Here is a 14,616-nt window from a genome sequence, read left to right on the forward strand (position 1 = left end):
CAAGATGTTTTCACATAAAAATGTGGTAAATATGTGGACTGTGGTGCTACAGGTTAGCCATGCTTTCAAGTTTTGTACAAAGTACTCTATATTCTTACATGCTACAATTGATTTCATTCCTCTAACCTCAAACTAAAACTTCACTTCTGCTGTTAAGTATGCCTTTTGATCATATAGATATCTCAGTGCGCATCAGCTGGCACTCCTGTCAGAAGATGGTGATGCACAGTAATTGGAAGCAAAGTCTTTGGGGTCAGATCTGCTCCAGTCCCGGCTCTTGTCGATTTTACTAGTTGTGTGACATTTGGCAAATAGCTGTCTCTGCGACTTAGTTTCTCCATATATAAAATGGAAATATAATGCCTCACAGTGCTTTCCTAAGGATTAAATCATAAAAATGTGTATGAAGCTCTGCATAACTAGTACCCTGCACAGCAATGCTGCAAAGTGGTAGATGTTATTCTTACTGATGAGTTGCTACAACATTAAGACTTGTTTTATACATTTTATGTTCTTTGCAAAACTGGAGCCCCAGAAAGAATACAAAGTGAGCTTCTGTTCCCACTTCTCCCAGAATAGCCTAGGATGGGCAACCATGTAAAATTCAATAAAAATCCAACCTTCTAACTAACTCATGGTGTTGGAGAGTATTAAGCATTTGAAAAGTTCAGGTAGAATTTTCATCCTTTTTGAGCTCTTTCCTAGCTGCTTTGCTGTGATATATCTGTCACTCCAGATGAGGGAGTAGTGGTGGAAAAGGAATGCATTCTCAGATTCATTGTTGGTAGTTGAAAAGAAAATAAGTAAACCTTATTCATTCTCTGAAGTACTTTCCACCACTACTACAACTGATCCAAGAAAACAATTTCCCATTGGATGGTATTATTCAGAGTGTTATTAACAATCAGTCCTGAATTTTTCAGAATAAGTACTAAAGTTGTCTTTTTTTTTTTTTAATGGGTTCCTTCCTTCAAGGTTATAATAAAGCTTTTTTATAACCCTCAAAGAATACAAAGTGGAATTTGTAATTTATAGGATATACATTCCTAGTTTACAGGTAACTATTTAAAGCTGCCAAATTTAGATAAAGATTCCTCCCCTTTAAATTGCCCCCTTTAAATTATATGGCATGTCTCACTTAAGAGTTACAAATATTCAGAATATTCATGGCAAACATGGCAAATGGCAGTGACGGAATCTAAGTGGTCAAATTCCTAGAAATACTTGTCCTCAGCACCACTAGGTGGCAGTAGTTGGTTGAGGCTGTGAATGATAGGTAACGTAATTAGTAGTGAAGCCATCACAGATGCTAGCAATGACTTAGGAGTCTCCCACAGCTGGTCAGACAGGCATTCTGTGAAGCAGATGGCCAGTGGACAGTGTGAGCCTATCAGACTTGAATTAATTGAGGAAATAAATGAGCGGAATGAAGTATACAGACCTTTGCTTGGTAAAAGAATAATTTGGAGAAGGGACTAGCATCTTACCACCTGGAGTAAAAAATGGTATCATAAAAGATCTATTCAAGCAATATTCCAAAAGCCTTCTGAATTCTTTCTAGTGCTCCTTTTGTATATCATTGATAGAGAATTCATCTCATGTTTTCTTAGCTAAAGAAGCACACAAACCCCCTGTGTTTATTGAGAAGCTCCAAAACACAGGAGTTGCTGATGGGTACCCAGTGCGGCTGGAATGTCGTGTATTGGGAGTGCCACCACCTCAGATATTTTGGAAGAAAGAAAATGAATCACTCACTCACAGCACTGACCGAGTGAGGTAAGACTGCACAATGAGAACCTGATCCTTAACTGTTCAGTCCTAATGATGTATCAAAAGATACATTTTATATAGCATGGAAATCTATGTGTAAAAGCCACATAGATGTTTTGATTTTTGATGAAATCAATCAAAGACAAAAACCATGCGTTACCCAATGTAGGATTAAGCTTTTAGAAGGAAGCTATGGGTGTTTGATCTAATGTTGATTTCTTAAAAGTGTTTATCATTCTATCTAAAAGAAAAGATGAATTCATTTGCTTTAGTGATAAAAGACTATTCAGTGGTTTTTGTAAAGGCAGATCCTCAACTAGGAATTAAGCACACAGATGTATTCAACTCTTGATGTCTGTTCTTTCTCCCATTAACTTTAATGGAGCTCGTAATCTCTACAGAATAAGTATGACCCTATTATCAGCTACTTGCACAATTCTGTTTCTAATGATCTAATTAAAAATGATGCTTCATGTCCAAAGCCACTTTTAAAAAATTTAGAACCCTAATGACTTTATCCTTTTCTCCAGCATGCACCAGGACAACCATGGCTACATCTGCCTGCTCATTCAGGGAGCCACAAAAGAAGATGCTGGGTGGTATACTGTGTCAGCCAAGAATGAAGCAGGGATTGTGTCCTGTACTGCCAGGCTGGACGTTTATAGTGAGTGCCACTTCATCTCATTTCATTGCATTTACTCATTAAATTATGAAAAATTAGACATCTGGACAGCAAATCACATTACTCTTTATAAACAACAACTATTGTGTTTTATTTGTCAAAAAAATTCATATTGCTCTCTCTCTTTCTATTTATAGTTTCTCGACATTAATAGTGAACCACACCAGGAGAACAAATACCCAAGTATCATTCAGGAACTTTGAATTATTAGCAAAATATGCATGTTGATTTCTCTTACATTGGCTAGTTAGTTGTGGCTTCCTTACTCAAGCATCCTTAGGAGTTAACAGTAGGCAAAGGCATAACCATGTTTTTCACATGTTCTTGTTACTGTGTTCTGCAAATGACTGCCTTTTAACATTTCTTCCTATATTCTATCGCAGTGTCCTAATGCACTCTAAACGTGTGTTCCATTGATCCTGGAATGCGTACTTTTGTGGCTTAGTGCTTTTCTCATTAATATATCTTAAGCAGCCAGCAGTAGACTTGTGTTTGTATATTTGTGTACATGCATCCCAAATTTAAAGAAAATTATTCCTATTGAATTTACAGTCTAGTACAATCAGCATTATGTGATCCATTGACATAAAAAAACACTAGAAAAAAATTAAGAATTTATTTAAGAATTTATTTCAGATTTTGCCTCTTCTTGAAATAACTATGTGAGGGTCATCAAGAAATGTGTGGCCTCAACCTTCCCTACTGTACAATTCCTTTCAGTTGATTAGTGTTAAAGCATCCACATCCAGCAGAATTCCTGAGTGCTATAATTATTTTAGAGAAAATATTTTTTAAAAGGAGAGGGGGGATGAGAATTAGGAAGCTTATCAGCTATTCCAAAGGATTCCCTGTCCTGCAGTGTTTACTTAAAAAAAAAAAGATAAACTACACTCGACCTTTGTAATCCAGCTGCTTTATTCCCACTATCCTGTATACTATCCTGTATAGACAGTAAATCTGCAACATGTGAGTAAAATGCAAAAGTGTTCCTAAATTTTCCATGTTTCTACCATGGATGTGTTCAGTTTTCACAGAGTGTGCCTTGCATCTATCTAGACATTCTGTATTTATTTGAAATATCTAAAGGCTTTCCAAGTATATCTTGATTAAAAATCTTAATTTACTCTTTTTCTTTGTAGCCCAGTGGCATCAGCAGTCACAGAGCACCAAGCCAAAAAAAGTACGGCCCTCAGCCAGTCGCTATGCAGCACTTTCGGACCAGGGACTAGACATCAAAGCAGCGTTCCAACCTGAGGCCAACCCATCTCACCTGACACTGAATACTGCCTTGGTAGAAAGTGAGGACCTGTAATCCAGCATTCTTGTTAAAGCTGAAACACTGAAACAGCCATTGCCTTGACCAACATATTCCTTTGTCACATTATGTAAAAGGCAGAAACATACCTTTGACTATAAGAAATTTAAAAAAAAAAACACCAAAATAATATTTTTCTTAAAATAATATTTTTCTTACTTGATATACCAAACCTAGTTTAAGTAGATAATGCTAATACAAATATACACATTGCACAGAAAATACACATTTACTGTCCAATTTAAAACTTTGGAATTGCTGTGATTAAAGTGATCAAAATGCCAAAATACTAAAGGAAATCAATTGTACACAGGTAACTACAATCTGTATTATCTACAAGTGCCTTTAAACACAAGATATAGGTGCTGTGTAGCCTGATAGTGTGAAATGTTTAATGAGGGAGTTGTACCACAAACAGTACTACAATGATTCTGAAGCACAGTGTATTCAGACAGATACAGTGAACCAAGTGCAATATGTAAGGATGAAAGAAGAAGAGATGACAAAGAAATCCAAGTAAATGCCTTGTCTTTGCAAATGTTTTTATATTAAATCATAAGGAAGGAACTACTTGCCTTAAATGTTATTAATATCAAAAGAGTTTTCTAACAAGGTTAATACCTTAGTTCTTAACATTTTTTTTCTTTATGTGTAGTGTTTTCATGCTACCTTGGTAGGAAACTTATTTACAAACCATATTAAAAGGCTAATTTAAATATAAATAATATAAAGTGCTCTGAATAAAGCAGAAATATATTACAGTTCATTCCACAAAAAGCATCCAAACCACCCAAATGACCAAGGCATATATAGTATTTGGAGGAATCAGGGGTTTGGAAGGAGTAGGGAGGAGAATGAAGGAAAATGCAACCAGCATGATTATAGTGTGTTCATTTAGATAAAAGTAGAAGGCGCAGGAGAGGTAGCAAAGGCCAGGCTTTTCTTTGGTTTTCTTCAAACATAGGTGAAAAAAACACTGCCATTCACAAGTCAAGGAACCCAGGGCCAGGTGGAAGTGTGGAGCACACATGCTGTGGAGATTGCAGTGTGTCTGAGGTTTGTGTAGTAGTGGAAGATTTTAGGTATGTAGAGCAAGTTGAAAATGGATTGAGACTGCATGGTGGCATAAATGAGAAATTGCCTGTAGCATCTAGTCTACTTGAAGGAAGTGGAGACATAAGGAGAGACAAAAACAGGTTTGTGCCATAAAGTATTTTTTCAAAGGCACCAAGATGTGGTAAATGAAAATTATTAGTTCACTTCCCTGCTGCCATGAAACTTTGCCTTAAGAAGGTGCTGGATTCCAAGGTTTGTAAAGGCATCTCGGTAAAGACTGCTTTTTGAATGCATATGATTTTGCATCAGCTAGACTGAGTTGATTCTGACCAGACTTGATGGTTTTAAGTCGGAACCGATAAATTTTAAAAAGGAGAAAAAATAATTTGACCTAGTAGTATAAAACATGAGGCTTTAATGGTACTTTGCTATGAAAAGAAAACACTGTATTCCTTATGCAAAACACATGTATCTTTCATTATTTATAAGTGGCCTCTCTTAGCTCAGTTACTCAATTCATACGTAGTATTTTTTTAAATAATTTTATATCTGATAATTTTATATCTGTGTACCACCCCATATATTTCATATTACTGTTTCACATGTACAGCTTTCTACTTCTTTGTAAGAACACCAACCAACCAAGGTTTAAGTGATTAATAGGCTTGAGCACCGGGTGGCAGATGTTCTATGCAGTGTGGTTCAAGTTTCTTTGACCGCACTTATATGCATTGCTAATATGGAATTTAAGATACCATACACAGTCTCTCATGGACCTATCTCTATTGTAGAATTATGACTTATGTCTTACTTGCCAAATTTTTCTGAATGTGACCTTTTTTTGCTGATTTGCTGGGTTTGGGATTAACTAGCATTATTTTGCCACCTTTATATTGTATTTATAAAAAAAAAGTACTATCATACTACTTTGGATTGTTGTGCTGGTGTAATGTGGATTTAACATCAATAAATATTTGACAAATAATAGTTGCAGTTTTGTGAAGCAAAATATTCAGTTTTAGTTTTCTATTGCTGCCATAACAATTAGCATAAACTTTGAGTGATGTTTGAGGCTTCAGCATCACTCATTTATTACTCACAGTTCTGTAAATCAAGTTCGGGCAGGATGTAGCTGGGTTCTCTGTTCAGGATCTTACAAAGCTAAAATCATTGTATCAGCTGGACTGTATTCTCATCTGGAGCTCAAGATCCTCTTCAAAATTCAAGCGGTTGTGATAGCTCTGTGCAATTGTAGAAGAGACGTCTCATTTAGTCCCTCAGCCAGGAGCTCTTCTCAGCTCCTGAAGGCCGCCTGTATTCCTTGCCATGTAGCCCACTCCATCTTCAGGGTTAGTGGTGAGAATCTCCTTCACCTCAGATCCCTCTCACACTTTCTCTTTGTCAAAGGCCCAGTCCCTTTTAAATTACGTCAGGCCCATCCAGATAATCTCCCTTTCTTAAAGTCACCTGACTTTGGGAACCTTAATTACATCTGCAAATCCCTTCAAAGCAGCAGCTAAATCGCCATTTGACTGGAATAACTGAGAGGTGTGTATACACCAGAGGATGGGGATATTAGGGGCCATCTTACAATTCTGCCTGCCACAGCAATGTACTGTAGGTATGCATGTAAATACATACCAGTGCCATGACGTACAAGGATACATAAAATACAGCAAGATGATATAAATTAAAAGTGAGGGGAAAAGGAAGAAAATAAGTATAAATGGAACAAGGAATGAGATATTACACACACACACCCATATTCATATACACATATAGCATTAATATCTACATAGTTACAACAGACGGACAACATATTTGGGCCTAGGCTTTCCTACTACGGGAAAGAGAAAGCTGGTCATTTATCTAATTCACAGCCTCCATAAGGTAAAAATATTTCATCTTTTACATAAGCAATATAATGGAGCTTTGAGGATACATTTGAATTAGACTAGAATTGTGTATTTCACATTGTCTTCTATACCCCATGACTTGCTATGTAGTTTACAAGATTCATTATATATTTTAATGCTGAATTTGTCCTTGATTTTCCCTTTTATGAACATGCATAACATGACAATCCCCTTGGCTTGCTCAGTAGCTAGAACCTCCTTTATCATCATGTAAATTTAGTTTGACCCCTTTAAATTATAGAAATACAACTTCTGTATTATGGTGGTGAGGAACTTGAGTGTTGGAGTTGGCCAACCAGGATTTGAATCCTAGCTCTTTTGATCATGTGTGACCCATAAGCAAGTTACTTTACCTCCCCAAGCCTCAGTTTCCTTATTTGGAAAATGGAGATTAAAGTAGCACCCCTCTCTTTGTGCTGCTGTGAAGATTATATGGGATGATAATTTTGACATGGTACCTGGCACATAGTAAGAGCTCAATAAATTTCAGCTATTATTTTAGTGTAGTTGGAAACTAAAGTAAAATTTCAATTACAAAATGTGTACACACCTAACAAAATTCCACAGATGGTTAAAATTTGTGAACTTGGATGGAAAAAACATTACCCCCTAGCTGAAATTTAGAATTTCCTTCAATTATGAATGTAGGCAACAAAACACAACAGTATAAAATACCCGGGACTGTCCTAGTAAAAATTATATTACAAATATTGAAATATCTTAAAATCCATCTAAATTCAGCATTACTTCAAAATTATGGCAGTTGTTAGAGTTACCAATAGATGTTGTAATTTATAGGCATTTGTATTATAAATTTGTTAATACTTTGATAATTACTTAAAAATAATTTGTTTTATGTATTTTATGCCTCCATGAACATTATTTTGAGAAGGGATCCAGAAGATTTACTAGAGGGTCAAAAAGGCATATGGCACCAAAAAAATGAAGAACCAGACCCTACAGAAGCTTAAATACGTAGAAAAGGATAAAAAATTTGAGGAAAGCCTAATTTGTCATTAGTAGACGAAGGAACAAAACTAATTAATTCATACAATGAAATATTACTTACTATTCAGAGTTAAAGGTAAAGAAATGGATTTACTTCTATTGGCAGGGATAAATATGAAAAACAGCATTTGACGAGGAAGGGAAGTTACATAAGAGTGATGTCAGCAAGATGGCTGACTAGAGGTTCCTGGCATTCATCCCCCCAAGAAAGGATCAACAAATGAACAGTTAACATTCAACTGAAGTGTCAAAGGAAGAGCACTGGAGTGCAGTGGGGGTAGCTACAGTCACTGAAAGTCCAGAAGGCAGCATGGAGACACCTTGTCTCTGCTGCCCATGCCCCTGCACCCCCCAACTCTGACTGGCCTGGAGTCAAGAGGAGAAACTTTCCTTTGCTGGGAAAACGTAAGCAGAGCCCCATCAGCCCCCATTACCACTGCAAACACCTACAATCCTTACTACAGGAGAATTCCACAGTCCTCACAAGCCCTGAACCGACTTTAGAGAGCCACTGTCAATTTGCACAGCTGCATTCCTCTGGATTAGGAACATGAGATATGTACTCTCCACCCCTCAGGTGTCTGCTGTGGGGCCCAGGAGCAAATGCACCTCTCCAGCCCAGCGGCTCTGTCATTCCACCAAGCACACATGGGTGGCTGCAATGCCACAACCCTGGAGGCTCAGAACCTGGGCCCAGGATTGGCTGTGACTCTGGTTCTGCACAGCAGGAAAACCAACCATCATTGCCTGAACTTCCAGGCAGAGAAACAGTCTAGCAAATTCTCCCAAAGCATACATACCTACCCTTGAGCTGGCCAAACTGGGCCCCTGAGCTGCTAAGCACCTGACATGCCCTCAGGCCAGAACCAGTACCAGCGTATCTCCTAAGCCTGAGAACCAGCCCAATGCCCCCTACCTCCATGGACATGCCTCCAGGCCTACCCAGTGGACCTGTGCCCAGGCTAGGGTATGAGAAACAGTCCAGTGGGCCCAATCCCAGCATACATGTCCCTAGACCTTCCCAGCAGCCCTGTGCCCATGCCCAGGGCCTGAGAAACAGCTTGGGAGATTAACTTCCAGTAGACACACCCCTGGGCCAGGTGAGCTGTCACATGACCATGCCCAGGGCCTAAGAAAGAGCCCCATGGGGTCAACCCCCATGGACACACCCCCTGGCTGGCTGAGAGGCACACCACTGTCCTAAGCCCAAGAAACAGCCCACTTGGCCCACCTCTGGCAGACACACCCCCAGGCCAAATGAGCATGCCTGTACCCAGGGCCTGAGAAACATCCCTGTGGCCCCAATCCCAGCAAGCAAGACCCCAAGTTGGTTGACACCATTCACACACATGCCCCCAATTTGAGAAACAGTCCAGTGAGCCCACCCCAGCAAAGCTGCACCACCACTGCTACAAATCCTCACAGCCTAGGCCACTGGGCACTTACAAACATCAGCAGACTGGATTACAGCTGAAGAATCTGCACAGACACTACAGTACTGCATCCACCTAGAACCAAAGCCAACACACCCCACCTAACTGACACTATAAGATCCCCCAATACAAATAAGTCTTTCCCTACAAAACCTTTCATCAAATTGGAAGAGGTGACTGTTCTACCAGATGCATAGAAATCAACATCAAGGAACATATCAAACATGAAAAAACAAGAAAACATGATACCTCCAAAAGAACACAATAATGCTCCAGTAACACACCTTAATCATAAGGAAATATGTGAAATGCCATAAAAAGAATTGAAAATAATAATCTTAAGGAAGCTCAGTGAGGTAAAGAGAATATAGCTAAACTGTTCACTGAAATCAGGAAAGTAATTCATGATTTGAATGAGAAATTCAACAAAGAACATAAAAAAAAGAACCCAACAGAAATCTTAGAGTTGAAGAATTCATGAATAAAATAAAAAATGCAATCAAGAGCTTCAACAACATATTAGACAAAGCAGGGGAAAGAATTTCTGAACTTGGAGGTAGGCCTTTTGAAATAACTCATGCAGACAAAAAAAAAGAATAAAGAAAGCCTACAGAATGTATGGGACACTGTTAAGTGAACAAATATTTGCATTTTGGAACTCCAGATGGAGAAGAGAAGGAAAAAGTTATAGAAAACAGATTTAATGATATCATAGCAAAAAACTTCCCAAGTTTTGGAAAAGAGATGAACATCTAGCTCTAAGAAGCTTAAAGTCCCCAAAGAGATTCAACCTAAACAGTTCCTCTCTGAGGCACATTATAGTCAAATTGTCAAAAGTCAAATACAAAGAAAGAATTCTAACAACAGCAAGAGAAAAACGTCAAGTCACATATAAGGGAATACCCATTAGGCCAACAGCAGATAGCAGAAACCTTACAGGCCGGGATAAAAAGAAATAATATATTCAATGTACTAAAAGAAAAATACTGCCAGTAAAGAATATTGCTTTAATATTCTTTATTAAATATAAGCAAAGCTATTCCTCAGAAATGAAAGAAAATAAAGTCTTTTTCAGATATACAAAAACTAAGGGAAGACTAGCCTTACAAGAAACACTCAAGAGAGTTTTAGATCTGGAAGTGAAAAGACAATAACCACCACCATGATGAAAACAAATGAAATTATAAAATTCACTTGTAGAGCTGATATACAAAAGAGAAAGAGAAAGGAATCAAACCTTATCACTACAGAAAACCACTAAGCCACAAAAATAAACAATAAGGAGGATTAAAGAGAAAGGAATATACAACCGGAAAACCATCAATAAAACGACAAGAGTAAGTCCTCACCTACCAATAAATAACCTTGAATGTAAACAAACTAAATTCCCCAATTAAAAGACATTGAATGAATGAATGAATAAAAAAACCATGCAACTATATGCTGCCAAATAAAAACTCACCTCACCTGTAAAAGACACACAAAGACTGAAAGTGAAGGGATGGAAAAAAATAATCAATGCAAACAGAAACAAAAAGTGAGCAGAAGTAGCTATTCTTATTTCAGATAATACAGGCTATTTAAGTAAAAAGTGATAGAGACAAAGAAGGACATTATATAATAATAAAGGTATCAATTCAGCAAGAAGACATAACAATGGTAAATATATATGCACCCAACACTGAAGCACCCAGATATATAAAGCAAATATTATTAGATCTAAAAGGAGAGATAGACCTCAATAAAATAACAGTTGGGAACTTTAACGCCCCACTTTCAGCACTGGACAGATCATCTAGACAGAAAATCAACAAAGAAACATTGGATTTAAACTGTACTACAGACTAAATGGACCTAACAGACACCTACAGAACATTTCACCCAACAGCAATAGAATACACATTCTTTTTATCAGCACATGGAACATTCTACAGGATTGACCATATATTAGGACACAAAACAAGCTCAAAAAATTTTTAAACACTGAAATCATATCAAGTGTCCTATCTGACCACAATGGAATAAAACTGGAAATCAATAACAAGAAGAATATTCAAAACTGTACAAATACATGGAAATTAAACAACATTCTCCTGGACTGACCAATGGATGAAGGAAGAAATTAAGAAGTAAATTTTAAAATTCCTTGAAACAAATGAAAACAGAAACACAACATACCAAACCCTGTGTGATACAGCAAAAGCATGATTAAGAGAAGTTTACAGCAATAAACATCTATATCAAAAAAGTAAAAAGAGTTCTAATAACCGAATGATTCATCTTAAGAATCTAGGAAAAAACTGGGCATAGTGGTGCACACCTATAGCCCCAGCCACTCAGAAGGCTCGGGCCAGGTTGCTTTGAGGCCAGGAATTTGAGACTACAGCACACTCCGATTTGGCCTGTGAAAAGCCACTGGCAAGATCTAGTCTCCAAAACAAGTTTTAAAAGAAACTAGAAAAGCAAAAAAAAAAAAAAAAAAAGCAAGCCAAACCCAAAATTAGCAGAAGGAAAGAAATAATAAAGATTAGAGTAGAATTAAACAAAATTGAGATTTAAAAATACAAAAGATCAAAAAAAAAGTTGGTTTTTTGAAAAGATAAACAAAATCAACTAGCCACTAGACTAAGAATACAGAGAGAAGACCCAAATAAACAAAATCAAAAACAAAAAAGGAGCTGTCACAACTGATACTACAGAAACACACAGGATCATTAGAATCTATCATGAGCAACCATATGCCAATAAATTTAAAAACCTAGAGGAAATGGATAAATTCCTGGACACACAAGCTACCAAGACTGAACCAAAAAGAAACAGCCTGAACAGATCAATAAAAAGTAATGATAACAAATCAGTAATAAAAAGCCTCCCAACAAGGAAAAAACCAGGACTGGATGGCTTCTCAGCTAAATTCTACCGAACATTAAAAAAGAAAGAAAAAAAAACTGCCAATTCTTCTCAAACGATTCCAAAAATTGAAGAGAAGGGAATTCTTCCAAACTTATTTTACAGGGCCAACCTAATTTTGACACCAAAACCAGATAAGGACATAACAAAAAAACAAACTACAGACCAATATCCCTAATGAACATACATGCAAAAATCCTCAATATAATATTAGTAAATTCAATCTAACATCACATCAGAAAGATCATACACCGAAGATGGCCAAATGGGAACAGCTCCGGTCTGCAACCCCCAGCAAGATCAATGCAGAAGGCAGGTGATTCCTTCATTTCCAAGTGAGGTACCCAGCTCATCTCATTGGGACTGGTTAGATAGTGGGTGCAGCCCACGGAGGGCGAGCAGAAGCAGGGTGGGGTGTCACCTCACATGGGAAGTGCAAGGGGTGGAGGAACTCCTTCCCCTAGCCAAGGGAAGCCATGAGGGACTGTGCCATGAGGGACGGTGCATTCCAGCCCAGATACTACACTTTTCCCACGGTTTTTGCAACCATAGACCAGATGCCTGTGCCACCAAGGCCCTGGGTTTTAAGCACAAAACTGGGCAGCCATTTGGCCAGACACTGAGCTAGCTGCAGGAGTTTCTTTTTGTACCCCAGTGGCTCCTGGAACACCAGCGAGACAGAACCATTCACTCCCTGGAAAGGGGGCTCAAGCTAGGGAGCCAAGTGGTCTAGCTCAGTGGATCTGACCCCTATGGAGCCCAGCAAGCTAAGATCCACTGGCTTGAAATTCTCGCTGCCACCAAGCATTCTGAAGTCGACCTGGGACACCCCAGCTTGGTCGGGGAGGGGTGTCTGCCATTACTGAGGCTCGAGTAGGCAGTTATCCCCTCACGGTATAAAAAAAAGCCGCCAGGAAATTTGAAATGGGCAGAGCCCACCACAGCTTGGCAAAGCCACTGTAGCCAGACTGCCTCTCTAGATTCCTCCTCTCTGGGCAGGGAATCTCTGAAAGAAAGGCAGCAGTCCCAGTCAGAGGCTCACAGGTAAAACTCCCATCTCCCTGAGACACAGCACCTGGGGGAAGGGGTGGCGGTGGGTGCAGCTTCAGCAGACTTAAACATTCCTGCCTGCCAGCTCTGAAGAGAGCAGCAGATCTTGCAGCACAGCGCTCAAGCTCTGCTAAGGGACAGACTGCCTCCTCAAGTGGGTCCCTGACCCCCATGCCTCCTGACTGGGAGACACCTCCTAACTGGGAGACACCTCCCAGCAGGGGTCGACAGACACCTCATACAGGACAGCTCCAGCTGGCATCTGGTGGGTGCCCCTCTGGGACGAAGCTTCCAGAGGAAAGAACAGGCAGCAATCTTTGCTGTTCTGCAGCCTCCGCTGGTGATACCCAGGTAAACAGGGTCTGGAGTGGACCTCCAGCAGACCTGCAGTAGAGGGCCCTGACTGTTAGAAGGAAAACTAACAAACAGAAAGGAATAGATTCAACATCAACAAAAAGGATGTCCACACCAAAACCCCATTTGAAAGTCACCAACATCAAATACCAAAGGTAGATAAATCCACGAAGATGGGGAGAAACCAATGCAAAAGGGCTGAAAATTGCAAAAATGAGAATGCCTCTTCTCCTCCAAAGGATCACAACTCCTCACCAGCAAGGGAACAAAACTGGACAGAGAATGAGTTTGACGAATTGACAGAAGTAGGCTTCAGAAGGTGGATAATAACAAACTCCTCCAAGCTGAAGGAGCACGTTCTAACCCAATGCAAGGAAGCTAAGAAGCTTGAAAAAAGGTTAGATGCGTTGCTAACTAGAATAACCAGTTTAGAGAAGAACATAAATGACCTGATGGAGCTGAAAAACACAGCATGAGAACTTCGTGAAGTATACACAAGTATCAACAACTGAATCGATCAAGTGGAAGACAGGATATCAGAGATTGAAGATCAACTTAACGAAATAAAGCATGAAGACAAGATTAGAGAAAAAAGAATGAAAAGGAACGAACAAAGCCTCCAAGAATTAGGGAACTATGTGAAAAGTCCAAACCTACGTTTGACTGGTGTACCTGAAAGTGACGGGGAGAATGGAACCAAGTTGGAAAACACTCTTCAGGATATTATCAAGGAGAACTTCCCCAACCTAGCAAGATAGGCCAACATTCAAATTCAGGAAATACAGAGAAAACAAAGATACTCCTCGAGAAGAGCAACCCCAAGATTCATAATCATCAGATTCACCAAGGTTGAAGAAATGAAGGAAAAAATGTGATGGGCGGCCAGAGAGAAAGATCCTCCTTTGGAGGATCACAAAAGGTCAGGTTACCCACAAGAGGAAGCCCATCAGACTAACAGCAGATCTCTCTGCAGAAACCCTACAAGCCAGAAAAGAGTGGGGACCAATATTCAACATTCTTAAAGAGAAGACTTTTCAACCCAGAATTTCATATCCAACCAAACTAAGCTTCATAAGCGAAGGAGAAATAAAATCCTTTACACACAAGCAAATGCTAAGAGAT

At 39.0% G+C, this 14,616-nt stretch overlaps 2 protein-coding genes across 14 annotated transcripts in view; one reads left to right on the top strand and one right to left on the bottom strand.

Annotated features, from left to right (window-relative positions):
* Positions 1–5,808, top strand: part of PALLD (palladin, cytoskeletal associated protein) — a 435,452-nt gene extending 429,644 nt beyond the window's left edge. For 7 of the 11 annotated variants that reach the window (XM_055385765.2, XM_019025356.4, XM_055385766.2 and 4 more), the window contains 3 exons: positions 1,611–1,776; positions 2,301–2,434; positions 3,592–5,808. In XM_055385765.2, the coding sequence (XP_055241740.2) occupies positions 1,611–1,776; positions 2,301–2,434; positions 3,592–3,764 (473 nt within the window). In that variant the 3' untranslated portion in view covers positions 3,765–5,808. Of the gene's footprint in view, positions 1–1,610; positions 1,777–2,300; positions 2,435–2,589; positions 3,560–3,591 lie in introns of those variants that run through there. The other 4 variants (XM_063705635.1, XM_063705637.1, XM_063705636.1 and 1 more) reach the window with 2 other exon arrangements.
* CBR4 (carbonyl reductase 4) overlaps positions 1–14,616 on the bottom strand; it is a 118,390-nt gene that overhangs the window by 27,921 nt on the left and 75,853 nt on the right. Inside the window, exon 6 of one of the 3 annotated variants that reach the window (XR_008679437.2) lies at positions 5,924–6,064. The exons of the other annotated variants lie outside the window; for them this stretch is intronic. The gene's annotated coding sequence lies outside the window, so the exon portion shown is untranslated. The remainder of the gene's footprint in view (positions 1–5,923; positions 6,065–14,616) is intronic. 3 annotated transcript variants of the gene reach the window in all.

This window comes from Gorilla gorilla, chromosome 3, assembly GCF_029281585.2.
Source record: "Gorilla gorilla gorilla isolate KB3781 chromosome 3, NHGRI_mGorGor1-v2.1_pri, whole genome shotgun sequence".
Taxonomy (NCBI): domain Eukaryota; kingdom Metazoa; phylum Chordata; class Mammalia; order Primates; family Hominidae; genus Gorilla; species Gorilla gorilla.